The sequence below is a fragment of the Phalacrocorax carbo genome, chromosome 20 (assembly GCF_963921805.1).
Source record: "Phalacrocorax carbo chromosome 20, bPhaCar2.1, whole genome shotgun sequence".
Lineage (NCBI taxonomy): Eukaryota > Metazoa > Chordata > Aves > Suliformes > Phalacrocoracidae > Phalacrocorax > Phalacrocorax carbo.
The window spans coordinates 2,970,106-2,997,783 of NC_087532.1; the positions used below are offsets into that span (position 1 = coordinate 2,970,106).

The following is a 27,678-nucleotide window of genomic DNA, read 5'->3' on the forward strand; positions in this document are numbered from 1 at the left end:
TTTAGCAAACTGAAGAAATTCTGCATGATGGAAGTGACCCACCTGCAGCAGCAAGGGTGGCTAAAATTCCTTCAGCCTCTATAAATAAGAGGCATTAAGTTTTGTATTAGAGTTGTGACTTTCTAACTTTTTTCCAGATCAGTAATCTGCCAAGCTCTGCAGGAACATCCAGACATTGAAGATCTGAAAGCTTCTCATCTCCAGGGTTATACGGTAGTCTAGAAGTAGCAGGCAACTATCCCCAAATAGGTACTAGAGTTGTTTTTCTGATTTTGCTTCTAGGGCAAAGACAAATTCCCAAGCTCTGTATTCTCTCTTCTGTGTTTTCTTTCCTCCCAGGGAATGGGGCTTGTGTTCCTGTTGCCAGTGCATTTCTGAGGTATGCTAGGGATTTTCCTTCAGAGCCTGATTAGAACATGAAAAGTCAGGCAGGTCTGAGACCTGGGATCCCGGAACTATGGGTTTTATCCAGAATGGAGTAAAAGAGTTTACAGCAATATTTTATGCCAGAAGTGAGGAGACAGTCAGAATCCATCAGATGACCCAAGCTTGCGACCTGTCTATATTCCTGCATACCTGTGAGGATGATGTAGTTGATATCAACTTCAGCTTCATCTGGAGAAGTCAAACCAATTCAACCGTATCTATACAAGGATCAGGGTTTACGATAAAGACTTGGAACTGGTACAATTCTCTGAGCTTAGCTGAAACCTTGGTATTAAAATTCCCTGCAGCTTGGGACCGTTGCTCATATCAGACGTCCTCAGCAGTGTGTTCTCTAGACCTGTTCTTGGGGTAAACAGGAGAGGAGAGCTCTGGGGAGGGGCATCCCTTGGAAAGAACAGAGAGAGAACGACACGAACCTTCACGTTCCATGCAGTGACAGAATGGATAATTCCCACAGTAGGTTACTTGTATTGCTCTAGTACCTGGGAGTCCAGTCAGGGACCAGGATCCTGTTGTACTGGATGCTCTACAGGCACAGGACACAGTGTTTACTCTCAGCAGCGCTCACAGAAGACCAGTCTGTTCTGCAAAAGGAAGAAAATGTCTTTCTGAGGCTGCAATTCATCAAAGTCTGGCCGTAATCCAAAAACTGACGCTGAAAATAGTGCTTCCTCATTTAACTTATCCCCTGTGTGTGCCCAGGTCATATCTGCTCAGTTTACTGGAGCAAGCAAGATTTCATTTCTGTTTTATCTGTAGAGGAGGCTTCTGGGTTTCATTCTAAATTCAGCCTGATCCTACCCATTCTTCTCTGCCACTTTTGTTCACTTAACCTGTACTCTTACCAGGTCAGAGAGCGTGCTTTGCATATTTCTTTAAAGGGCGACGTCCTCCCCATACTGGTGTGATAGATAACATCTGCATGGACGCACAGAGTAACAGCACAGAGGATGCTCTGCCTTCTTACTGAGAGGGACTTGTGTGGGTGTAACTGCAGGGTGAGGGTTGAAGCTGTGATGGCAGAATGGCCTTTCCTCAGCTTTGCAGGGCCTAGAGAGGATTCTGGCACTACTGTGAATCAGAAAATGCAAATATTGGATTTGTTTGGCAAATGATTTCTGCAAGGACAGAGATCACGGTATGTTTGGTGTGCTTTTCTTTTCCTGGATCTATCATCAAGAAATCACTGGGCAGCTGGAGGCTGTTATTTACACTGCATGAGATTTTGTGTTAACCAACTTTCTCCGGAAGGTGTCAATGCCAAGAACAATATCAAACCACAGCAGAGTACAGAAGAGGCCATGCATCCCATGCCAAGAATTTTGCTGCATTGGGTGGCTGAGACCAGCAGATTCCAGATGGGCTCTTGGTGGCCAGTCTGCATTTTGATGGTTTTATAACGGGGAAATCTGAACTGAAGGCTGGGTTGTGATTTTCCTTACTCAAGGTTGTGTGTGGTGTGCTGGCTTTAAAAAGCTGCTAAAGCTAAGGCTACTTGTCCTTTCTCAGCAGTTTAAAAACTTTAACTTAAGTGGTCTTTTAAATTTCAGCTGGCTCATGCAGCAGGACGGGCTGGACCAAACAATAATCCTGCTTGAAACTGGTGGTAACTTAGGTTAAAAGGTTTTGCTTCAATCACTTTTGAGAGCACCTGCTACTGGGATTTCATGCCTGCCTTTACCCTTTGTTTCTGAAGGTGTCCCTGAGTAAGGCTATTTGGGAAGAAAGCATTCCTTGTGAGGCAGCCCTGCCTTCTGGGCTTTTCAGGGGTTCACTCGAACTAATATGAAAATATTCTGTTTCGTCTCTGACCTCCAATCAATTTCCATGCAGTGGAACAGTGTGAGGCTATTAAGTACCCTTCTGCTGAGCCTCTGGTTGGGTGTCCATGTGAGCTGTGCTGTTGCTGCGGGCTGAGAAGCATTAATGAAAAAAATGTGTTGCATTTGGCGTATACCTTGACAGCAAGTACCCGTCCCTCTGAGGCGCTTCTGTTAAGATGGAAGCAGACATAGATACTGATGTGGATATCAGAAGTGTATCTGAGGTGGAACCACTACAGAGGAAGGGATCCTTGACTACAGCCACCTGAAAGGGGTTGCCTGAACTCTCACAGATAGAGCACTATCTGAATAATTGATTTTTCAGCTCAGTAGATAGATTAAAACATTTGGGGGGTGGTGGTACGAAAAGCGGTAAAGCATATTGGCTTCCCTCGCTGAATGAAGAAATGAAAAACTTTTTCCCATGTCTAATTAAAAAAAAAAAATCAAAACACTATGTGAGTGCTTTCCTTCAGCTAGTTTTGTTTTCACTGTTTGGGTTTGTACAGGGGACAGATGCATGCTATGGAAGCATTTTATAAACAGATGCTGGTTAAAGTATCCATGCCAGCTGCAAAGCTTCAAAAAGAGCTTGTAGCTTTAAGAAAATTATCAGACAAGGGAAACTGTCTTTTTCATAGTGCAGCTTTCCTGTTTATTTTGAAAGGTTTTTTCTCCTTATAGGTCAAAACTCTAAATTTTACTTTATTGTTCCAACTTAATTTAAAATGAAGACGCTACTAAAGAGGACTTAAGTTTTTGATGTTTTTTCAAAAACTTAATTTGTGTATTTGAGTACTGATGAGGGAGAGGCTGTGGATGTGTCTACCTGGACTTTACTAAAGCCTTTGACGCTGTCTCCCACAGCACCCTCCTAGCGAAGCTGGAGGCTCATGGCTTGGACGGGCGGACTCTTCACTGGGTAAAAACTGGCTGGTGGCCGAGCCCAGAGAGCTGTGGTGATGGAGCTAAATCCAGCTGGCGACCGGTCACAAATGGTTTTCCCCAGGGCCCAGTTTTGGGGCCAGTCATTTTTAATATCTTTATCAACAATCTGGATGAGGGGATCGAGAGCACCCTCAGTAAGTCTGCAGATGACACCAAGTTGGGTGGGAATGTTGATCTCCTCGAGGGCAGGAAGGTTCTGCAGAGGGACCTGGACAGGCTGCATCGATGGGCCGAGATCAATTGTGTGAGGTTTAACAAGGCCCAGTGCCGGGTCCTGCCCTTGGGTCAGACCAGCCCCAGGCAACGCCCCAGGCTTGGGGAAGACCCTGGTGAAGGGTCTGGAGCACAAGTGTACTGGGGGCGGCTGGGGGAGCTGGGGGGGTTTAGCCTGGAGAAGGGGGGGCTGAGGGGAGCCCTTCTCGCTCTCTGCAGCTGCCTGAGAGGGGCTGGAGTGAGGGGGGGGTCAGTCTCTGCTCCCCAGTCACCAGTGACAGGACGAGAGGGAACGGCCTCAAGCTGCATCAGGGGAGGTTTAGGTTGGATATTAGGGAAAATGTCTTCCCTGCAAGAGCAGTCAGGCCCTGGCACCGGCTGCCCTGAGAGGTGGGGGCGTCACCGTCCCTGGGGGGGTCCAAAGGACATGTAGACGTGGCACTTGGGGCCATGGTTTAGGAGGCCTGGGGGTGTTGGGTTGGGGGGTGGACTTGATCTTAGAGGTCTTTCCAACCTTAATGATTCTGTGATTCTGTGAGTAAGTATCTATTTAGAATTGGATCTTATTGCTATGTGGGTATCTTATTGTATCATATGAATAATACTAAAGCAGTTCTACAATAAGTTGTGTTTATAAAGCATAACTTGTTTTGTACTTACATGGCACATTAAATGTTCTGTTTCAAGCAGATATCACAGTAATTAATGCAATCGGCTAATTTTGCCACAAATTTAAATTAGGACAAACTTCTGCATGTATTGGAGTTTTTTTCTCTGCTTCCTATTATGAAATAGCATTATGAAATATCTCTTGATATACTGAGGCAGGGGGGTCTCTTTTGTTTTGTACCCGTGTTGCAGCTGGAAAGACATAGTTAACAAAGTGAATGCCCAGATGGATGAAGAACAAGTGCACAGTTATCCAAAGAGCCTTCGTTTTGATCCGAAGCTTGGGCAAGAGGTGCAGAAAGGCAGCCCACAGCCACCCAGTCAGAAGAGAGGGGAAGAGCATCAAACAGCTGATCAGAAAGGCGAGAAGGAAAGGACAGATGATGAGGAACTTGAAATGGGTATGGTTTCCCTAATCCTATGCTGTACAGTACTAATTTATTGCTAATCAAGGTGGGGAGCGAGAAAAGCTTTCTGCTTGTGTTAAAGCAAAACCTTACAGCTCTTGGTCAAATGAAAAGCCTGAAGAGTTTTCCATTTTTGTTCCCTGTTGTCCTTCATGCTCACACATTTCCAAGGTAGGGGACTCAAAATCTGTGTAAGTTAAGTCAATTCTCCTTTCTTTCCTATGGGAGTGATGGGGAAAACGTCACTATTGTTTTGTAAGACTTGATCTGTCTCCCATAGGGATTGATTTAAATGATTTAATTTTTTTTAGAAGTGGGTTTTCTAACTTAGGGCAGAAAACTTCCCAATTGTCCTGCAGGGCTAAAAGCAAACAAATTCAAGGGCAGCTAGTTGCATTTGTCAGTCAGCCAACAGAGCATCTACAGCTATTTTAAAGTCTAGTAAGGTACTGCATTTGGGCAATTAGATGGCAGCTCTTAGAACAGTGTGTTAGAATTTCTCAGTCTTCTGTTCAGACCCCCGTGCATTGATTCACTCAAGTAATAACAGGTTGGGAGAAATATTTGACTCAGTATAAAGTTCATCATCACTCCATGAAACCAACTAATGAATAATCCATTAGATTATGCATGGGAGGGCAGAATCTTTTCTTCACCTCCTTTTCCAAGTGAGGTTTATCAATTGGCCTGTAACCAGTCACATGAGAGTAACAAAAATGAGGGAACAATTAAATAACTGTTTGTGTTGTATGAAACAAGAGAAAACAGCTGTAAAATGACTAGGCCTTTCAGAAAACTACAGCAGGTGGGTGGGGGCTTGGAGCACTTCCATAGGTCCAGTTACAAAGGGAAGGTTTACTTAACTGCAGCTGTATGTCTACGAGTGTAAGAGGGAAGCTACAAACTTCCTTTGGAAGCAAATAAAGGCGACCTCAAAAATGAGTTACAGTAGGCCAGTCAGCCAGTGGAGAGCTAAAATGGGCTTTTGAGCAGAAGTGTCCAGTCTGAGAGTCTGCAGGGATGCTCTGCCGTGCCCAAGGGGCCAGGATATACAGGGTGAACACTATGTAAACAGATTTCTTTGCTGCAAACAGGCTCTACCAGCAACTTCTCTTGCACACGTGGAAATAATCCGTAAGACCTGGAAGTTAGGTAGTTACCTTTGTCAAAAGAGCCAGTGAAATGAAGCTATGGCTAACGCTAATTCTGTATGTTCCTAGGCTGAGGTAGAATGACTAAGTGAGTGGCTTTTCATGTAGCTAATTTATTTCCATGTTCTTGAATGCGGTGAGGCAGGGAAGCTGGGAGCTGAGACTCCTGTGAGGGTCTCATTTGAAATGCTGACTTGCATCCTATTAAACATTATAAAGGTGGTCAGCCTGGTTTCTTCACAGCAGATTTAGGCTTTAGATTTGGAACAGAGGAGGGATGTCCCGGGACAGAGATGAAGGTCAGTGGTTCTAACTGAATCTTAAATCAAAAGGCTGAAATCACCCAGATGGGCGACTTCCTCCTGGGGTATTGGCTCAGTTCACTCTCGCAGGTGAAGCTCTCCCTTCCAGAACAGCAACAGCCAGGTAACAGATGATGTGCATACAGATGCCTGTTTGGAGAGGAGGCTCGGTCTTCCTGTGCTTTCCCACAGCTGTGTTTAGCTGCTACTGCGTGTTTTGCTGACCTGATTTTCAGCAAGTCCCCTTAGAGGAGCTGAACAAATTGGTTCACATCAAAGTGAATTCTACCCTGAAAAGAAAAGGCCTCGTGGCAGGTATAAGTGAGTGTGAGGACCAATAACCCTTGACCTCTGTGTCCTAGTCGGAATTAACAACCAAAGTAATGACTCGACAGCCCTGGCTGTGCTGCTGGCCAGCTGGGAACGCTGCTGTCTCACAGGCGCCTTTAATGTTGTGGGGAGAAGCACTCAGCCCTCAGTGATGGCAGAGTGGTGAGTGCCAGAGCTGGGACATGTCACAGCCATATCCAGTTCCAGGTGAGGATTAGGCCTTTACTTAGTTGAAAGCAAAGGCTATATTTTTAAAAAGCTGTATTTTTCTCTCATTAGTACTCTCCCCCTGCCCTGCCTGTCGCCCTACCTGCCACAGGGAGCCTGCTTTTTGTTCTGACACGTTCTTGTCGGCAGCCGTGTGCCAACGAAGGGGACGGTGGCACTGACGTGCTGACCTGCCGCACTCTAGTTCGGCTCCTGGCTGGCTGCGTGGCTGGATTGCTGCTGCAGATGCTGCCCAGGCTTAGCAGCAGCATGAGAGAAAGGTGCATATTAATATAGATTAGGTGCTGAATTCAGAGCTGGCTTTGGACTTTGTATCATATGTGCTATTCAGCAAGTTAGGGGCGTGCTTCAACACATGCTGATGCCCCAGCCTTGGGGACAAGGAGGCAGTTTTGGCAGCTGTAGGAGCGTAGTGCTGCTTTGCCCTGAACTTTTTGCAAATGGCATTGAAAAAGCATTCTTCTGAAAACATACATAGAGCGTTGTCTGCCTTGACCTGCCTGCAGGTCGAGACAAATCCCCACTCGGCTTCGAGTTAAAACAGCTGCTCCCCAACAGTGGGAATCTTAACTGGTGACACTGACTTTCGAGAGTGTACGCTGATAACTGGCCATTTCCCTTGCAGACGCGGGAGTGATTGAGAGAGAGGAGAACTTGCATTCTCAGAAAAAGACTGTTGTCCAGGAACCGATGGTAAGTAATGCTGTCATCTGGATGCAACCCTAGCTCTGAATAAGAATCCAGCTGTCCCACTTAAGTCAGTGCTTTCCCAGAAGTTTCTATATCATGCAGCTCCAAAACCCTTGGCTCTGGAGAGGATCAGGGGGATAACAAAGGCTACGGTTTTCGTTTTTAGAACCGCTAACATGCTTAAAGAAAGGTGTGACTGAAGTGCTGCAGGCCAGTGCTTCCTGCTTGCTGGTGAAGGCAGGTTCACCTTGGCCTCTGCCTCCCAAGGGGATATCCTGCCTGGTATTCACAAGAGGCTTTTCTTGTCCAGATGCCAGATGATGCTGCAGATCCTGCCCAGGATCCTAATAACCAAGGTGAGGATGAGTTTGAGGAAGCTGAGCTGGAGAGACCTGACTTTGAAGAGAAGGCAGGAGGTTTGGAGAAGTTCAAGGAGCCCAGCATTAAAGAAGAGCCTAAGGAGAAGCCGCTGAAGGTGACTGACATGAGGGCAACCAGCAGGGACCAGAGAGATGCCCAGCTATGAATGCAAGGAGGCAGAGAGCTTAAGGATTAAAAGGAAAACATCATGTTCCTGGATGGATCCCTAATCCCACTGCAGGGGTATGGCAGGCAGGAGAAAGCTCTTTGAGAATCAGTGGGTTTGTCAGTACCAGAACTTGTTCTGGCTCTGTCCTCGCTGCTTGTTGAAGTCCAGCCCTAGCATTTGCAGCACCTACATGGCTGGAGAGGCATTGAATAGGAGATGGCTCACTCCGCAGCTATTGCTGCAGAGGCGCTGCTGCTTTTCAAGCACCTCAGGGACCAAAACCAGAGCGTATTTAGGCCTGTGCTTGGGGTCTGGTCAGAGCAGCTACTGCTGTTCCTGTATGCAGCAGGCGCTTGGCAGCAGTGACAACACGTGAGAGCTCTGCCTCCTCGTCTGCCTGCTTGCAGATGGAATCCATTTATTTTGCAAAGTGCTTCTTGCTGTCTGAAGCCAGACTCTGCATCACGGGAACGTTAGCCTGTTTTGACAAGCAGCTGAGTGTTGCTTGTTTTAAAAAGGAGTGTTCTTATCTGTCAGGCTCTAAAATCATGATTAATAGCGAGGCTTAAAAATACAAGAAATCGAGGCCAATGAAATCAAACAAGGAATAAATGCTGTCACCAACAGAGCAACACCTCCCTGAGATTAGTGAAAATGTGGAAAGAATTAGTGACATAAACACCTGACTTTCAGATAGGCCTCCTTAAAACTCTACCCTGAATAACTTGAGATTCCCTGCAGCCCTGGGACTTGATGCAACAGCAGCATGTGCAAGGGCTGTGGCCCTGGGACCTCCCTGCTGCAGGAGCCAGACTTCCAGAGCTGGGGCTCTGATGCAAGAGAGCTGTATCCCTGGCAGGGAATGGAAGTAGTTTGGGACACAGCCATGAGTGTCTGACTCTATATTTTTCAGGATGCTGGCAGACCTGCCAAGTCCAGGGAAGACCCGATGGATGACTATCAAGAGGATCAGGAGCAAGAAATTGTACGACATCAAGGTTCTTCCTCTTTCCCTCTCTGGTGTGATGGTTACCTGGGTATGTTGGTAGCTGGGAGCCGAGTATGGCTCAGCTTTTAGGAAACCAGATGTGAGCACTGACTCCAGTTTTGTCTCCGCCTGCTTAGTGAGGTGGGTCTCCTGAGCAAACCTGGAGCCCACTCACCTCTGCTCCCTTTTCTTTTTCAGTACCCTTTGTGCTCTGTCTCCCCTCCTCATTTCTTTCTGCATCAATCTGCAGCAGTTGAGCTGTGAGATGCTTACCAAACAGCAGCTGGGGTGAATTACAAGCTGCACCAGTGCAGCTGGGCAAGATCAATATGTGTTTCTCCAAGCATCACCCTGGGTTTACTCCTGTGGTGAGAAATTCACTGGGAGCCTTGTAGTCTGCTGCTGCACAGGTCCTACTGGGTCTAGCTTGTGTCTGTGGAAGAGCTGGGGAGAACTACACCTGTGCTTTGAGAAGGGTCATTGGGTTATAGCCAGCAAGTTAGATAAAAATATGGGTGGCAGAAGAATGTGATGTGCCACTCCCGAGGCAAGTGTGGGAGGTGACGTGTTGGTTGGGCCACAGCTGCCAGGAAGCAACTGCTCCTCTAGTTGGCTGAAAACAGGTATTATTGCTGTGCCTCAGAGCCCCAGGTCTACTGTAGTTGCTGACAAGTTAGCATTCCTCTAGGGGAAAGATTGGAAGCCACCAAAGATCGAGAGCATGAGTTCTAGAGAGGACCACCATGGTGCCTTCTGGCTCATGCAGAGATGAAGGATCCCCTTCCAGTCTTGTTCATCTTCTCCTTTCTCTTTGCAAGTGGCTGCTGCTGGCTTTTTCAGCAGTTTCAATGTGATTGCTGAGGAATTGAGGGGTTTCGGCTGCCTGCTGGGAATGAAGGGGGTGGGGAAATAAGTGGTGGGCAGAGCAAAGTTGATGTCAGGAGCTACCCTTGCCCTATGTGTAGAACCTGGCTCTTACACTGGATAGTTGGACCTAAAAGTGCCAACAGAGGCTGTGCTGGCTGCTGCACATCATGGGTGGGATTTGTTGCACTTTTAAATGTGGTGGATGTAAGATATCTTCAACTTGTGTGGCAGTGGCAACAGGCTGAAATGATAAAACGTCATTGTAATGCCAGGATATTAAATGTGCTTAAAATGAACAGGCTGATCATGGCAACACACAATTCTTACCTCTATATCTTGGCGAAGTGGCTTGCCAGGGACCTAAAGGGTCCCTGGCAGGGGCGGATTCTCCCCTGGTTACCGGAGTTTCTCACGCTGGACTGGTATGGTAGAACAGGTGTACTCAGAAGCAGCATGGTGCACTGCTAGTTAGGGTCTCCTTTTCCAGACCTTGCTGACTTTTCCTTCCTGGCTGTTCCCTCTGCACCCAGGAGGATCATGGAGGTGAGGTGGATGACAATGATGACCTGGAACTTGTCCAAGACCAGAAGGACCATGCAGGCATACAGGGAGCTGATGGCAAGAAGGATGACTACTACTGAAAGATGCTGGAGGAAAATGGAATATGCTAGGAACGAGGGGACGGGACCTCCTCCTGGGAACTGGCTCCTGTACTGAACACTGCCCAGAACAGACAAAGGCAGGAGGAGATAACTGTCTTTGCAGGCACTGAGCAGGGTGCTTGCAGGTGTGCGTTACATCTATGTGCGTGGGGCCGTTGCTGCCTCTCTGGTCAATAGCACAGAAGTGCTCTCAGACTGTAGGAATTATTTTATCCTGCTGCTTCTCTTAGAAGCACGTCTTGATTTTTATTGTGTTCTTCACCCTCTTATTTTTCCTATCCCCTCCCAAGCTGGAGAGTTTTGGTTTGGTTTCTTTTTTTTTTTTTTTTTTTTTAACCCCCTGGGCAGCAGAGGGGTGCCTGAACTGGTCCCGGAATTTACTCGACTGATTGCTAATACAAAGGAATCTGTCTTCATAAAATATTTTGCTCAGTAGTGTTTCTTTAAAACATCCTTTGCTCCCATCAGAGTGAGGTGGAGAGGAAGTCAGCCTGCTTTTTGTCTGGAGTAATGCAAGGGCGGTAGGTAGCTGTGAGCACCAACAGAAACGACCACGCGCCAGCCGGCGGGAGTGTGTGTGTGTATGAATGACTGGATCCCGGTGCAGAGACCCTTCTCAGTGACCCAGGGTAGAACCCTGTAGCGTTCTCCTTTCCTTGGCTTTGAGCTGTGACTGTCCTGTCGGGCTTGGAGCCTCCCCATCTAATGCTGCGCATCTTGCCTTGCTGCTCCTGGCGATGTGGGCTGGCCTGAGCTAAGGCGGGCTCTTCTGGGATGGCGGCAGGGGCTGCCACACAAGGAAACAACCGCAACCCTGCGGTAACCTCTGCAGGACACTGGCTGCGGGGGATGAAGCACCTCACGGCACAGGTGCCGGTCCCTCTGATGGGATGATCTTTTTACTTTGTGTAGCATTTTGGTAGTGTGGATGCCCCCAGTGGGACATAGGCAGAGTCTGGGAAGGGCCAAACTATCCACTGCTTACGGTTTTCAAACGCAAGCAGCGGGGTGGGGGCAGACATCCATTTCTGCGGCCGGCGTGTCTGCTCAGCCCTTCCAAAGCGTGGTGCGGCTGCAGCATCCCGGCAGAGCTCTCCCTGCCCTGCCCTGCTCAGGCCACCGGCAGAACGTCAGAGCACATCCCACCCGCGTCTGCCTCTCAGACCCGTAACCCCCTCCCTCTCTCTCTTCCCGACATCCACGCAGCTTTTGGCACCCACCCAGGTGCCCTAGATTGTTTGGGATTCCCAAGCAAGCATGAGAGGCTGCTAAGGGTGAAATTCGGTGCACAGGGGGAGGAAAAAAAAAGTAAGGGAAGAGTATTCATGATGGTACAGATGAAGGAATATTTGGAGCCCGACTAATGCAATTACGTCCTATTCAGCTTCTTTCCAGTCTCCCAACATTTGACAGGGAGCTAAGATAAATTTTGTGCCTTCTAGACAGGTCTGGGTTTTAATCAGCAAGTTGGGTATTTCTGGTGTTCTGTTGATACAGTAGATAGAAATCTGTGGTGCTTTACTTAGTCTCCAAAACACATCTTGCCTGGCCTCAGCCAGAAAGAGGGAGTGAGTCAGCTGGAGGCCCTGGAATTTAAAATGGAGGCAGCTGAAAGGAGAATAGGCTTCATCATGGTATCTCAAAGCCTGGGACTTGATTTACTCATCTGAAGAGGGCAGAGCTGTCACATCTCCTACCTTGTGCAAGACGTGAGCTGTCACCTGAGACCATCTGAGCTGTCTCCTACTCCCACATCACCATGTCACAAGTCCTGGACTCTGGGACCTCGCTCATCAAATGCAGCTTGTGGCTGAATGTTGGGGCCTGATAAAAGAGCACAGGAAAGCTCTTTGTTCCCTATTTGTATCAGTTAAGATTATTTTTTTTTAATCCCTTGTTTTGGGGCATGTTTTGTAAGCACTTTTAGACACTTGGGAAAATGATATTTATCTCCCAATAACCTTTGTCTTTTTCATTCAGGCAGTATTGATTTTATTTTCTTCTGCCGATTCTAATGGAGCTTGAAATTAACATGTTGTAGGATTTTCTGGTTCTTTGTTTTTATTCTGCTTGTGTTTCTGACCAGCACAGTCAGCTGTGCAAGTCAAACTCTGGAGCAGTTAATGCGGTTGGCTCTCTGCTTGCTTTGTGTGGAAGCAACACGAACTCTGCTTTTCCAGATGCTGCCCTTTCTAGAGCTACAGCATCAGGCCAGCCGGATGGCACTGCTGGTTATTATGGAGTCCAGCAGGATCAGGTTGTTAGGACCTCACAGACCTGATCTGCTGCTTGCTGAACGTGGGGAGGATGTACTTGTGCACTGAGACCGTGAAGAGTCTCGCTGCAACAGTTTTCAGCTGTGTTCTGAAACCACGTGAGAATACAGAACTCTGCAGAGGTGAATACTGATACTAGCTTTTGGCAGGACGTGAGCTGAGAGCTCCTGGCTACAGAGTTCTATCTGTGGCCATGCCTGAGCACCTTATCTCAGCTAAATTAAAGCCAAAGGCAGAGCACCCTAGCCACAGTCACTGTAGCACTGTTGTCAGCAGCAGTTCAGCTCCCACCCACCACTTAAGATGTGAAGAGCTTTTTTAGACCTGGAAAGGAGCATTCAATCCTGCTTTTCTTTTTCTCCCAGCTTTCTCCTGGATCCAGGAGTGGTCCAGCTCCTATTTCAATTAAGCTATTTCATTTGAGAGCTTCAGCAAACCCCCAGTTTATAAATAGTCTCGTGATCTCTCCATTTTCTATCACTCTCTAGAATAGCCTGCTTTAAGGTCAGAGGTATCGAGGCCTCGGTGTGTGCACAGATTTCCAAAGACAAATATTGTTCTGGAGGCTCCATATTCATCATATTACTTGGTACCTTCGTGGGCAGAACAACCAAAGGTGCCAGAGGCAGAACAGCTGCCAGAGGCTGTTCCAGGGTGTCTAGGAAAAGGTCTATTAGCCAAGTGTCATAGCTGCTCATGTAGCCCACTAAGGAGCTCACTGCAAAACTATAAAGGGGTATAAGATATCCAAAATTACTTGAAATGGTTAATATTGTGTTAGTCCTTTATATTACCAACCTTGCTGCATGATGCAATACTTCTCAGCCTCCACTGCCTGCTATAAATAGCACGTTCAGAATAGATCAGCTGGCATTGCAGCTACCGGTTCAGATGCATCCTGATCAAAAATGCCTCCAGTTCTCAGCTGCGCTGGTAAGATGTCATTGTTTCAGAGTTCAGTGCAGGGTCAATGACCAATAGAGTCTGTGGCACGAGCCTCAAACCTGCATGCCCAAGGTGCCCCAGTGAGAGATGTAGTACAGTTATCTGCTGAATTTCATTCACTCCTCTTCCGTGCTTTTCTGAGCTGGTGACTGTCAGAGTACGTAGGTTCAGACCTTACTGGAAGTGAATCAAGCGCTGGAAATAGAACCGCAGCAAGGATGAGACCACATGCTGATTCAGAGAGACTGCAGGAGCCGTCTAAATTAGGAGGCAAATTCTCCACTTTTGCATGTCTAGGATGAGTAATCCTCAAAGTTATGACCTGGAGGGAACTGTAGCAACTCAGCCCTAAACGTAAAGCTCCCTCCTAGCAGAATGCTTTTGCAACCATATGTTGCATGCTGCCCTTAGCTGAGAGCTAAGCATCTCTGCTCTAGGGATTGTCTGCCCTGGCTCTATGCAAGGCTAAAATTAGCACAGCGTTGCATAAATCGTTAGCTGGGGGTGGTTAGGCCTATAGCAAGTTGCCCCCATTTTAATACTAGTTCACCGTTTCCTCTAACAGGAGATGAAACAGGAGACAATAAACCCTGTGGAGGAGAACTAGAAAAGCAGAAAATCTGTGGTGTTGGTTCTTTCTGAAGGTCTGTAAAGCGCTATGGGATGTTACTGGTTTTAATATGCTGCCTGGGGGTTCACTGCTTAAAGCAAATACTAGTGTTTTTCCCAAGTGGCGAACTGTTGAAGCAATACAGATAGCAAGTCCAGGCTGAGTTTTACTGCAGACTGGGGCACAGAAGAATGTCTTGGGAAACAGCTGGATTACAAAGAAAGCAAACAATGAGACAAAGTATTCATGCGAAGCCAGTGCTGGCAGACTGACCAAGCCAAAGCATGTGTTTCTGCTTGTCTCCTGCATAAATAATTCTTTTGCTTAGAGACATGGTGCAAGGCCAAAGGATGCAGTGCAGGATAAGGTGTAGCTAATCTGTAGCGCTGTTACAAATTTTTTTGATGGGTTGCTCTTTATTTTCTTTGGACTCCAGCATGATGATGTAGATTAGATTTCTGTAAACAAGTATATTTCCAGGGTTCACCTGACGGCAAAGTAAGTGATGTGGCAACATCTTTAGCCAGTTGATGAGAATTAACAGTATATTCTGTGCCCTTACAAATAAAGGCATGGATGAAGAAAACATATGCCTATGGATTAGTTAAATGAAACCTTTGTTTAATGAAGCCTACTTCTCTGTAATCCACTCCTTACTTGAAAAACTCTTTAGGATTATTGGGCTCATTCAACATGGCATTTTTTAGGGGTTAAAATGTGACAATCTATTAGGAGTTTAATGAGATGTTTTCTCTAAGCATCTGAAATAGTTGGAGGATAAAATACCCTAAACCCTTACAATACTGTAAAAGTGAACTTTATGCATATCCCCAAACCAACCACAGTTGTCCTCTCATTTCTAATTATATATATATGTATGACTTAAGAGTAACAGTTGTTTCTAAGGATGACTATTGTTCATATCCTACAGAGTCTGAGGGAGATTGGCTGTTGTTAAGCTTAGGGATTAAATATGAATCTAACCTAGACTGATGGAGACCTGCCAGGGAATGAACGTCCTTCAGTGCTCATTCCTCCTTTGCGCCTTGCAATAGTGTGTCTTTTTGCCTCAGCCCACACCTCTCTCAGTACCATTTCACACAACCACCTCTGGAGTGAAGCCTGCCGGTTCTGCTGAACTCGGTGGTGCTTTAGTGTTAGAGAATATCAATGTACATGGGAAAGATGAAGTAGGTGTAAGTGTCGCTGGCAGGAGTTGGGGTGTTCTGTATCCTCACATTCATGTGCCTGAAGAAAATCTGGCAATCAAAGGAATATGTGATTATCCAGATGTCTTGTTATAAAGATGAGCGTGGGTCACCAGTGCAAGGGGGCACCTATAAGCCAAAAGGTCTAAGGATGACAGCGAGGGCACAAGGATCCACAGCTTTCACGATCTGTTTAGGTCTGCTCACTGTTGTGTTCAACAACAAGCCTGTCCCAGCCTGTAACCACAGAACCAGTTATTCTGATCATAACACGTACATGGAAGTCAGTGTGCAGGTATGCTACTGACTTGCATGAGTCAGAGGTTCAGGACTCAAAACCAAAGGGAAGAGTATGATTATCTATTCCAATTCCTGGTAATTCTGGCAGTTGTTCTGGGAAAGATGTTTGAGGAGGCTTCCACAGCTTTCCTTGAAATGAAGTATCTCTGGTTAGCTTCTCTTCTACAGCTTCAAATGCAAGTATGGAATTAAGTCCAGAGCGAAGGGATGCAGCACATGCAATCAGGTGTCTTCATTGCTGTGCCAACCATTTTCCTTTCCTGTACCAAATGCCAGACCCTTCTGTTGGCTCTTGCAACAGAACTCAACGTGCATTGTAAATGATCAGCAACAGCAGAGGCTGGTGCCAGACCTCGTCCCCGGTCACTGAAACCACGACGGCTCTGGAGCGCAGTCTGCGTTTAATTGTAGTTAGGACTGCACAAAGCTTAAGGAGGCAAAACTTGCTTAGTTTGGCTCCAACCATCTCCTGAACACCCACGTGTTGCTCAGGAAGGGCTGTCAGATCTCCAGTTTTGCATCCTAGCTGGCTTCACAGGTAAGTTTCCCTCAGCCACCAAGAAGTGCCTTCAGCAGCACAGCACCTCCTGTTGTTCTGTAAGAACCAAGTGTGTTCTGAGGAGAGCAGACATTACTGCAACTTCAGCATCCTTTTCTGTGCTGACCCTATCTTTTTCATTGATTCCTATCGCTACCTCTTGGCATCAAGAGATTTGTAGCAACTTTCTATAGGCTAGCAGACACCCTCCCCACCACATCACATCTAGTTTTTAAATCAAATGTGGAAATAACTTATAAAACTTGGTATTGTTAAATTATGTTTAAAGATTTCCTTTAGAAACACTGTCCTTTAAAAAAAGCAAGTCTTTCAGACAGGAAACGGTGTCTTGATATGAGACCGTTTGGTCATGTTGATGTTCAGTGCATCCAGAAAACAAAACTATTTGAACAAGTTCTGCATGGCTGCAAATTACACTTTGTATATATTCAAGGAACACCTTCAATCAAGTCCAAGGTGTATGATTTGGGTTTGGTTTTTGTTCAGAGTATGAAATAAAAATAGGCTTTAGAATTTTTTTTTTGTTATAGAAGTTTAAAATATAAGATAATAAACACTTTTAAAGAAAACTTACATAGTAACCTGTAGCTCTTGTATTTCCAAATAGGTAACACAGTGAAGAACTACACCCATGTGTTTAGGCACATTTCTGGGGTTTTAACCATATGTGATAATTCTTCTACTTTACAAGTTAAATATAGACAAATGCTTATGTTTTGCTATAAAAGTTGGCCCAGGTCACTCTGTAAAACCTGACCAAAACATGAACAAAAACCCCACAATTTTTGGTGTGGGATGAAACCTGCCACTTGGGAGAGACAGGACTTAAATTGGTAAAAGCTGCTTTAACTGTTCAAAGAATCTTCAAACAGCGCATAGGTTAAGTATATATATAATTATTATTTTTTTTTAATTAGAGATCTTTTGTTTCCGTACTCACACAAGCCCATCGCGTAAACCTTCCCAGGCCGTGCAGCGGCGGGGCGGGGCCGGGCCGGGCCCTGCTGCCGCCGTCAGCCCCCGCCGCGCCGCAGGACAGCCGGCTCCGCCTCAGCTGGACGGGCTGTGGCTCGGTCCGCCGGCGGGGGAGGTGGCTTTTGCCAGAAGACGGGGCGAAGAGGAGTGTCTCCTTCCTCTGGCCTCACAGACTACGTGCCCAGACCCCCAGCTTTATCCCGGCTACCGGCTGCCCCCCTGAGGGGCCCGTGTCTGTCTTCCCCCTATTACGTTCTTGCCGCGTTTCTCAGAACGTCCAGCCCGAAGGGGTTAAAGCAGCCTGGGTCTGCAGACACAGCCATTAAAAGAAAAAAGCCACGTAACGCCCGTTTCTCTGAGGGGAGCTCTGTAAGGCGCCGCAGCCCTGCCCCGGCCCCTGCTGCGGCACCCCGGCGCCCTCCCGTGAGCGGTGCCCGCGGCCGCCCAGGACCGGCGGCGAGCAAAGCACAGCCTCGCCGCTACGCCGTGCCCGGGCTCGGAGGGTCGGGGCGGGGGGGGGGGGCGGGGGCAGCGCCGGGCCCATGCCGGCCCTTACCGGGGGGCGCAGCGCCCGCCCAACCCCCCCCCCCCCCGCCGCAGGCCGGGCACGGCGGGGCCGGAGCCGCCCGCCGCCGCCTGCCCAGCGCGGCTGGTGCTCCGCAGCCCAGCGAGAGTTAACGGCGGAGCCGCCTCTCCATTGGCGGCCGGCGGAACGGCTGCGGAGCCCGCGTTTATAACCGGCGTGCGAGGCGCCGCAGCCCTCCGCCGGCACCGCGGCTCGGCTCCCATGCCGCGGCGGCCGGCATGCCCAGCCTGCTGCCGCCCTTCCTCGCCTTGCTCTGCCTCGGGGCGCCGGCGCCCGCCCTGAGGGCACCGCCCGCCTCTCCGCGGCGGGCCGGGGCGGCGGAGGCGGCGGAGGAGCAGCCGTGGTGCCCCTACAAGGTGGGGGCCGAAGGCGCGGCGGGCGGGCGGCTTTGCTTCCGCACGCCGGCCCGCGGCTTCCAGTGCGCGGCTCGGGCCTGCCGGGCCCACCGCTCGCCGGGCGGCGCGTTGGTGGCCAACGTCCTGCGCAACGGCAGCGTGCTGCTGCAGTGGGGGCCGCCGCGCCCCGCCGCCGGCCTCCGCGGCTTCGCGCTCAACTGCTCCTGGGACGGCACCTACACGCGTTTCCCCTGCGACAGCGTGGAACTGGGCGCCGCCTGTCGCGACTACCTGCTGCCCGAGGCGCACGGCAGCGTGCGCTACCGCCTCTGCCTGCAGCCGCGCTACGCCCCGCCGCGCCCCGCGCCGCCCGCCCAGTGCGTGGAGTTCCGCGTGGAGCCGGCCGCCATGCGGGACATCGTCGTCGCCATGACGGCCGTGGGGGGCTCCATCTGCGTCATGCTCGTCTTCATCTGCCTCCTGGTGGCTTATATCACCGAGAACCTCATGAGCCCGGCTCTCGGCGGGCCCGCGGGCGCCGCCGTCCCGCACCGCGCCTAGCCGTCAGCCTGGGCCCGCGGGAGCCAGGCCGGGCCCCGGTGCCCGTAGCAGGCCGCGCTCCCGGTTCCCTTGCCCGACCGCTTCTCGCCGCCGCCTTGCTAGCTCTTTCAGGGGAGGAGGAGAGGTGTTTCCAAACTGCCCTCGCAGCGGGTTTGCCCAGGGCCTCGTTTGAAGCGTTGGGTGACACGAGTTTGCCTTTCCCAAACTTCCGGGATTTGGGTTTTCCTCAGTATTTGGAGCTCTTCTTCCTCCTAGGGTGGCTTCTCAGCCTGAGCCATACCTGGTTACTGAACTCAGCGGGTCTCAGTGGATTAAAAGTAAATAACGGCAAAGGTCCACAAGTGCCAGAAAAATGACAGTTTTAAAAGCAAGCGACAGATCTTACAGAGGGCCTGTTTGAGAAGACTCTCCAGAACACGCTTACTTTAAGCCTATGCCTAAATCCCCTTGCTCTAGATGTGTGCGTGAATTTTTTCCTGAGGGGGAATTTTCTTTCAAGCCTGGGAGAACAGACCGGTGGAACCACAAAACCCATAGCGAAGTTTGTCTTTGATCCAAAGCCCACCTAAATCTCGTGACTTAAGTGGGTTTTGTATCGTGCCTTATGCTGGTCACCAATTTTGGGACCTAGGCTGGCCGCTGTCCAAAACAACAGGGGGTTTCTGGTCAGCTTGAGTGACCGTCAACATCCTACACCGACTAATCCTGCTTTTCTCCCTTTAGAAGTGTCACATCAGTAGCTTCCACAAAGAGCAATGCTAAAGGGACAAATTGAGGATGAAAATTCCATTTTGTTGTGCAAGTTTGAACCTTAAGTACAGTGTAAATGAGCACCATCACTGCCCTCTGAAACCCCATCGTTAAGGAATGCTGTGTGCAGCTACACCAAGGTAAAAGCGTCTTAAACACAGAGCTCACTAGTGTTGTAGCCAGGTGTTTTGAGCATAGGAACACTCCTTGTTAGCTGCTCACTCACTGCTGTAGTAAGTAAGGTTTTAGCCATATTCTAGTATTAATTCTATTGTGCCTTAGTGCTGAGAATTGGTCCCATTTATATTGGTATATCTGTTCTTGTAGTCTTCATAGACAACTGTATCTCCCCTAGTGTTTTTGTCTCTGAAACTGGTGGTTGTTGGTTTGTTTGTTTGGTTGTTTGTTTCTTCTTTTTAAAAAAATACACCAAACTTAGGCTGATCATTACTTGAGCTTTAACAGATGCACAAAACAGTGAGTTACCATCTGGGAGGTGTTTATTTAGTGAGATAGTTTTTATTCAGTGTTGTTTGTATGTAGTTGACTGCTGTAACAGAAAATGACTTGGTATCACTTAAACTGAGCACCTAAAGCAAACGTAGGGGAACAGCTCTTCTGTAAAGGGATATTGCTATTAAAATACTTCAGTTTCATGTGTGATCTGTTTGTGTAAATGTTTATCACTGGTGAAATGGCCCCTATGCTTTTCTTTGTGAAAGTAGTTTGTGAAGTATAAACTTGCTAGTAGAGGGTAAATATAGAAAGTGTATGAAATCCCTAACAAAATGCAGTATTTGTACTAATCATAAGCCCTTTGATAATTGGAGGGTGGCTGAGAAACTGAAGGTCTGTATTTCATCAGGCAGAAAAACCTTTGATGTGTTTGTTATTCTTGCTTTGTTTTCTTTCTCACATGCGGCGGACTCTAAATTTATCAGTGTTCTCTTTTTATTAACTTGCCTGCATACTTGATTTAAGCAGCCTGACAATATCCAGCATCACAGTAACAGAAAGATGGTGGTTTTCATTGATATCGAAGGACTATGTAATATTTTTTTCTTTCTTTCTTTATCCCGAAGGAGGTTGACTGCTCAAAGAAAAGGCAGTTTTTAAGAACATTAAGACAAATTGCATCTAGTGGTTCAGTTCAGTGAATTGAAACACACGGTAAATTTGGGTCACAGGTCTTTTGAAGGTTTAAAGTCAGTCTTTCCTGTAGCCAGTTCAGCACTGGACTGTTAGAGAGGCACGGATTTTGTATATCTCTGTCAGCTCCTGTCAACCAGTGTTACTGTTCTGTTCTTCATCTTGTCATGAATTGCCAGATGTGAAAATTAAATGTATAAATAATGAGCCTTGTACCATCTTGGTGTTGACCTTAATAAATTAAGAGAATAATGAAATTAAAACATCACAAATACTTAATGGTTAAAGATCTCGTTTGACTCAAACTGAGCAAACCTGCCTAAAGACTGGTCAAAATGATATTCCATTGCCTACTGTAAAATTATGACAACATTAATGGGAAAAAGAAAAGATATTTATTCTCTGAAGACTTTATTTTTATTTACTAGAGGTTTAGACTATAGGATCACAGGGTAGTTCGGGTTGGAAGGGACCTCTGGACATCATCTGGCTCAGCCTCCTGTTCAAAGCGGGCTCAGCCATGGGATCACAGCAGGTTACTCAGGGCTGTGTCCAGTGTTGCCTTGAAAATCTCTGGGGACAGAGACTGCACAGCCTCTCTGGGCAAGCCATTCTTCTGCCTGAAATTCATCATGGTACTGTCTGTAATTGTGAAAAAAGGCTTGGGCTAGACAGATCATCTGGTCCCACCTAAAATATTCTTATCAAGCAGGAGGTCACAGCACCTAGCACAAGGAGCTCATGATCTACATGTCCAGCAGCAGGGGGAAAAGAGGCGCAATACTCAGGATGACCACTTCAGTCTTTCAGATATAGGAAGCCAGATGTGAAATTTTGAATGAAAACTCACTGAGCCAAAGCCATTAATTATGGTAGCTGGGTGTCTCTGGTTTTGAGTATAAATGATCCCATTTTGACCTTTGAACGAGCTGCCCTTAGCTCCTAAATCCATCTTTGGTTACCAATTCAAGCTACTTCATTTTGTGTGCAGCCAGCGCTCTTCATTGTGGTAACACTGATATGGGTCTGAAGAAACCGAGCACCAAATTTCATATACAGTTTTGTATGTGACTGTCTTCAGTGAGACACCTCTGCAGGCATTGATAGGATACTGTTACCTGCTGAAACAGCACCCAGTAGGTACTACAGAGACGTTATTTGTAGTCATCTCACATCTTCATGCATCTGCCTCTGTGGATTGCATTGCAACAGCAAGCTGGGCAGAGGATGGATAAACAAGCAAGGGCAAAATATGTAGAACAAGAATGTAAATCCTGATGGAGGAAATTCTCAATTCTCTAAATCTCTGAAGGATTATTTTTATCAGGTTTTTTTTCCTTTCCATGCCTTATAAGTGGAATGTGGGAAACAATATCTTATAGTTTCTCATTCATTTTCAGTGGATTAAGTTTTAATTGGATGCATCTTGGTGTCTGGAAAAGAAAATCAGAGTATTCCCTATTTCATTTTATGTGACATTAAGCAAAATATCTGCCAACGCATTAATAACTGCAGGGTTTTTTCTCCATCATGAGTATAGAAGTGTCTTCTATCACGAGTATAGACATTTCCTTTCAGCAATAATGGGGAAGATGACGTCTACTTGATATTAATTTGAGTCCCACGAGTCTTTGTGAGACTGCACAGTTCAAGAAAGGTTTATCCAGTATTTGCAGCAATTCCCAAAACATGCAGAGTAACTTGTAGAGTTATAATCAATCCTGGCCGGTCCAGGCAGCAGTTAAGAGGTGGCAGTAGGCTGATTTATAACTGCCAAGAAGCTGGCTGTTACGTACCTACTGCTTTGGGAAAGAGTGGAAATAGTTTCTAAGGCAACTACACATTCTCCATATTACTGTACAAGGACCTGGCTATTAAAAAATCCATATGGTATGCTCTCAGGTTGTATATGGTCCTGCGTTTATCCGGTCATTTCCAGTACAAATATCAAGCCATATCCATTTCTGCAGGAGTTAAAATGAAGAGTGATATGCTCACTAACAAGCTTTTCTTTCCCTTGCCCTGTGTTAAATGTGAGGAAAACAACTGCTTAAATATAAGCAGCTCAAGCTCAGCCTGACCCCAGCTTTGAATGTTCTTGAGGAAACAGTCTGTGCCTCAGGCGAAGAATCTCTCTTAATTCCATTACGATATTTTTTTGTGGTTCAAAAAGGAAAGGTTGCTTAGCTTTATTTGGAGGTACAAGTGAAAGCTAGTATTTTGCTTCCATGGAGACCTGGAGTTGTAGTCTTACGAGGCTGCAAACTGCTGTTCTGTTTCACCAATATGTTCCAAAAGAAAGGCTAGGAAGAGTAGGCTGAAAGGATAAAAAGTGGCAGATAGCTGTTAACTCACATCCCTGTTAACAGCTTAGTAATTATAGCAGTGATGCTTGGACGGGGTCTTCTGCAGGTTTAGCCTGAGCAAATACACCCTGATTGGTATTGCTTCATCATAGATCTGGTCACTGCATCTCCTTTACATATTGTCTGATCTCATCTGGGGAAAAATTGCCCAAACCCCTTGTTCTGTTTTCACCTGAAAGAATGTTTTTTGATGTGGAAATTTTCATATCACAATGTTTGGCTTTTTATTTAAAATTCACTGGCAGTATTTTCAGCAGTATTTTCGCTTTGCCGAGATGTAAATGATGGCACAATGTGCCAAGAAAACCCCTCCAAAAGTGATTTTGGTGGAAGACTTTTCCAGAGGAGATCTCTGGGCATTGACCCATAGACCCTTTGTAAAAGTAGACATACCCATGCCGCTAATTCATTCACTAGCCAGATATCCCAGAACTACACGATGATTTGCAGGGTGCCTTTGCAGAATAAGAAGAAAGAAAAGAGTGGGTGTTGCGGCCAGTGGGGCAGATTTAGCAAGAACAGCTGAGAGGAGAAGCGGTGCAAGAGGTTTCTGCAGAAGGGGCTGTGCCGAAAGGTCTCGGTGGGGAGCGCAGCGGGGAGGAGCACGGGCGGGCTATGCTGAAGAGCAGCGAAGGAAAAGAAGGAAAAAAAATGTTTTGCCGGGAGGGAGGCAGGCGCAAAGGAAGGGAAGGGGGAAAGGCTTCTCTCTGGAAGCACTGGGGAGAGAGAGGGGATGGGTTTAGGTGGGAAACGCTGGGTGGCAAGGAGGGCTTCGTCTGCACGCACTGAGGTGAGATGTGAGGTGGGAAGATCTGAGGAGAGGGGAGCAGTTTGTGATAAGGCTGAGGGCAGGGAGTGGGAAAGATTTGGTTGGGAAAGTCGATGGAATAGAAAGGAAAGGGTTTTTTTTTCTAGGACATGCAAGAGAAGAGGGGAAGAGGTTTTACCAGGACGTGCCTGGGGGTTGGCTTTTGTACAAGGTGCTGAGAGGAGAGCGAGGGGTTGTGTGAGGAGGTGCCGAAGGCGCTGAAAGATGGGAAAAGGCTCCAAGGAAAGTGCTGAGGGGAGGGAGAGAAAAACAGTTTGTCAGGCAGCATTGGATGGGTGAAGGAGGAGACGTTTTGTAGGGAAATGTCAAGGGGTAGTGGGGAAAGGCTTTCTGTGGAAAGTGCTGTAGGGAAAAGGCTTTTGTGCAAAGCACAAGGGGAGGGAGGAACGAATTAGCTGGGAAGCACGGAATGGAAAGAGGTGAAAGACATTTGTGGGAAGTGCTCGGGGGAGAGAAAGGAAAAGCTTTTCTCAAGAAGTGCTGAGGTGATAGTGGGGAAAGGATTTCTTAGAAAGCACAGAGGGAAAAAGTATTAAGAGGAGCACAGAAAACATTTTTAGGCGAGAGAAAGCACCCCTTCCAGGGCATGGAGAGCCCTGCCTTGCTAGGTGAAGTTCATCTGGGCCGGGGAAAAGAGTTGTTTCTTCAATGTCCTGATCTTGTCTCCTATATTTCTCTTGCTCCTGGTTCCCCGCTCCTGCCATGCAGAAGCAAGCAAGGTGAGGAAGGCTTTGGAGAACCTGCAAGCAATGAGCGAGAAGAATCTGCAGGATGGTTACGAGGCCAATGATGCAAGTCCTGGGAGATGGAGGAGAGAGACCCCGGACAGTGGCACTTCTCTGAAGGTAGGGCCTGGCTTGCAGATCCCTGTTGCTCCCGAGCCCTTTTGCTGTCCTGAGCAGCAAAGCCCCCCTGTAATCGAGGGCTGTGGTCTCTGCTCAGTTGGTGTTTTGCCGTGTTGCAGCTCTTTGTGGCCACTGAGGGTGACGGCCCTGTAAAGAGGGTGGAAGTCACCATGCTGCCGTCTGTCGTCTTGGGGAGAGCAAGCTCCTGAGAGGCCTGAGCCGTAGGACTGCCCAGTGAATGGGGTCCCAGTCTCTGCGCCGGTGGCACTTTACCACGCGATGCCAGCCTGCGTAGCGTGGCTCCCCAGTTAGCAGAGTGGAAGCTGCCAGCTACCTATTTCTAGGCCCTTGGTAGCCTGAGGCGAGAGCCTGCTCTGTAGTCGGGGTCGAGGTGTCAGCCCGCGGCGCCTCGTGCCTGGGCAGCAGTTGTTTCCGCAGGGCCTGCCTGCACTCAGTGCGTGGCCTGAGGCTTCGCGGCCTCGGTGCATGCCATGTGCTGCACCTCGAGAGGAGCTGTGAAGATCTCTAGGGCCAAAGTATCGGCCACCTCGCGGTAGGCTGGATGTAGTTTTGTACCTCTCTCCTTCTGGGAGAACAGAAGGCATTTGTGTTTGAGATTGGCTGGAGCTGATGCTGCAGTGAGGTCTTTTTTCTCTTCTGGGAAGCTGTCTCATGTGCATGTTGGTATGTATGGGGGTGATGGGAGTGTGAGGATTGTATTTTTGCATGTTTTTGTTTCAAATTGCTGCAGTATTAGCTTTTGATGCTTCACAGGAGCGGAGAACAAGAAACGTTGTGCACATGAGCCAAAGGATCCTCCTGCGTTCCCCTCAGAGGGCATTTCTGTGGGTACAGAACACATCCCCTTGCTGGTGGGGAGAAGGCAGCTCTTTATGAGCCCCCTTTGGCAGGTACTGAGGCGTGACCTGCCAGTAACCCAGGAGCAGGTCAGCCCACTTGGTGTATTGCGGATGATTAATGTCACACTTGGCATGCCAGCGCTGTAAGGAGCGTGCGTGGCACCAGCCTTCCCTTTAAGGGTTGTACACGCATGCGAGGCTTATGCCTTTGAGCTGACCGACCTCCCCATAATTGGGGCCGAGGTCTCTGCCGACTGGGCTTCATGCCTGGCTGGCAGTCAGTGCACTGTGAGTACCCATTAATTAAAGGCTCATAGAGGAAGACCCCCCTGCCCTCCCTGCAGTCCAGGTGTGGGTCGATGCCGCAGTGGCCTCTTGTCTTGATGGTGCTTTCACTGGGCACCCAGGGTGTGCGCCTTCCGAGCACCTTCTAAGCACGATGCCAGTGGTCTTCTTGCCACTCAGGGTGGGCACGGAGCTCTCTTGAGCCCTGCCCTCCCGCTACCCTGGTCTTGGGCCTCTGCCTTTATGGTCCTGAGCACTGCTGACAGCCTTGGCCGAGTGAGAGCTGTGTAGCTGGGGTGAAGGTCACACAAGCTGCCTCTCTGAGATGCTGAGAGGCCTTAAGAGGAGTCTGAAGACCCCCCGAGAAGTGGGAAGGGGAGGGTCCTGGAGGAGGCCTCAGAGCTCGAGCACCAGGTTGGGCAGGGAAAACCCCACCTCACTAGGTGAAGTTCAGCTGGGCCGGGGAAAAGAGTTGTTTCTTTGATGTCCTGATCTTGTCTCCTATATTTCTCTTGCTCCTGGTTCCCCACTCCTGCCATGCAGAAATGAGTAAGGCTTTGGAGAACCTGCAAGCAACGAGCGAGAAGAATCTGCAGGATGGTTACGAGGCCAATGATGCAAGTCCCAGGAGTTGGCGGAGGGAGACCCCGGGCAGTGGCACTTCTCTGAAGGTAGGGCCTGGCATGCAGATCGGCGCTCCCTGTTGCTCCCGAGCCCTTTTGCTGCCCGGAGCAGCGAGGCATTAGGCTGGATTTAGTTTTTTACCTCTCTGCCTTTGGGAGAACGGGAGGCATTATTGTTTGAGGTTGGCTGGAGCTGGTGCTGCAGTGAGGTCTTTCTTCTCTTCTGGGAAGACAATTGTTTTTTTTGTTCTTGTGTTTAATGTCTCTCTTCGTATATTTATTTCCTAACTCCCATAAATTTTATTTATGCTTTTCAGACAAAATAAAAAGTTGTAGAATACTTTTTCACCAATAATAAAATCCGTTTCCTGATCTCTGCACCAGTTTTTTTCATTAAGATATTATTCTGCTTTTTGTCTCTTTTGTGTTCCATTTTTGGTTTTAATTTTTATCTGTCATTAGTCTTTGTCTTATTTTCCATATTTCCTTTTATTCTATACTATAGCTGCAAGATCTGTGTGAGAACATGTCTGTAGATGACCTATCTTTTGTAGCTCTAGTTCTGTATGAGGGAAATACCTGAGATATATTCAGCTGGTTATTTTGTCTGATGGCCCGTTATCTTTTCCTTCCTTTAATCACTGTATTCCTGCTATCTCTGAATTTTCAGGTTATGAATTTTGTCATTTTTTTTTCATTTCCCCACACAAGTGTGGAGGTACTTTGCTCACATATCCTTTGTTGGACCTTGTTTCTGTAGGGGTACTTTTTAAGAGCAAGTAAAGACATGTGAGTACTAAGATCAATGTGTAATTATCTTGGGTCCTTGTGTCCCAGATTTCTGCTCTATTGCAATAAAAATTCTTCTGAGATAAATGCAGCAAGAGATGGCTATTTTGGTTCTTGCTTTTGGAATATATCTGTCCTAAATTCTTCTGCCCTCGGTAATCTCACATTTGCAAGCTTTGTGTTTTGAGTTGTTAATTCCAGCATACAATAATAGTAGAGGTACATGTGGAGCTTTCATCTTTGAAACAGGTTTCTGGAAATGTTTTTATAAAATAATTGTGAGCATCTTATGAAAAGCTCATTTGTAAATGTCCTATCAGGTATTCTTTTCTTATAAAGATTTTTCATTTCTGTAGAAAAAACAGGGATTTTTCCAATTTAATTTTTGCTCTTTAATCTTAGTCACTTGGAAAATATTGTGTAGGAATTTGGTTTTTATTGGCAGGCAGTATTGTTCTGTGTGATCCTCTCCCTCTCATAAAAATTCTTTATTGTCATTCTGTTTAGGGCCTAAGTCCTGCATAGTTACTTCAGCTCTCACTCCTCTATTGCCTTCCTGAAATGGAGCTGGAG

General features: G+C 47.5%; 2 protein-coding genes and 1 long non-coding RNA gene across 7 annotated transcripts in view; all 3 read left to right on the plus strand.

Annotated features, from left to right (window-relative positions):
• Nucleotides 1-10,675, plus strand: part of LOC104045954 (Golgi integral membrane protein 4) — a 38,290-nt gene extending 27,615 nt beyond the window's left edge. For 4 of the 5 annotated variants that reach the window (XM_064470007.1, XM_064470008.1, XM_064470010.1 and 1 more), the window contains 5 exons: nucleotides 4,293-4,501; nucleotides 7,144-7,211; nucleotides 7,519-7,683; nucleotides 8,651-8,722; nucleotides 10,123-10,675. In XM_064470007.1, the coding sequence (XP_064326077.1) occupies nucleotides 4,293-4,501; nucleotides 7,144-7,211; nucleotides 7,519-7,683; nucleotides 8,651-8,722; nucleotides 10,123-10,233 (625 nt within the window). In that variant the 3' untranslated portion in view covers nucleotides 10,234-10,675. Of the gene's footprint in view, nucleotides 1-4,292; nucleotides 4,502-7,143; nucleotides 7,212-7,518; nucleotides 7,684-8,650; nucleotides 8,736-10,122 lie in introns of all 5 variants that reach the window. The other variant, XM_064470009.1, reaches the window with a different exon arrangement.
• A 6,718-nt stretch (nucleotides 10,676-17,393) lies between these two features.
• Nucleotides 17,394-20,771, plus strand: FNDC10 (fibronectin type III domain containing 10). Its single transcript, XM_064470177.1, has one exon. The coding sequence runs from the start codon at nucleotides 17,932-17,934 to the stop codon at nucleotides 18,607-18,609; it is 678 nt and encodes a 225-aa protein (XP_064326247.1). The 5' UTR covers nucleotides 17,394-17,931; the 3' UTR covers nucleotides 18,610-20,771.
• Nucleotides 20,772-23,462: 2,691 nt separating this feature from the next.
• Nucleotides 23,463-26,696, plus strand: LOC135316542 (uncharacterized). Its single transcript, XR_010375805.1, has 3 exons — nucleotides 23,463-23,664; nucleotides 24,412-24,548; nucleotides 26,237-26,696. It is a non-coding gene; the product is annotated as an uncharacterized LOC135316542 (long non-coding RNA).
• The last annotated feature ends 982 nt before the right edge of the window (nucleotides 26,697-27,678 follow it).

What these genes read in the sequence shown, in the direction of transcription:
- FNDC10 (XM_064470177.1), top strand. Translation starts at nt 17,932, where the DNA reads ATGCCCAGCCTGCTGCCGCCCTTCCTCGCCTTGCTCTGCCTCGGGGCG.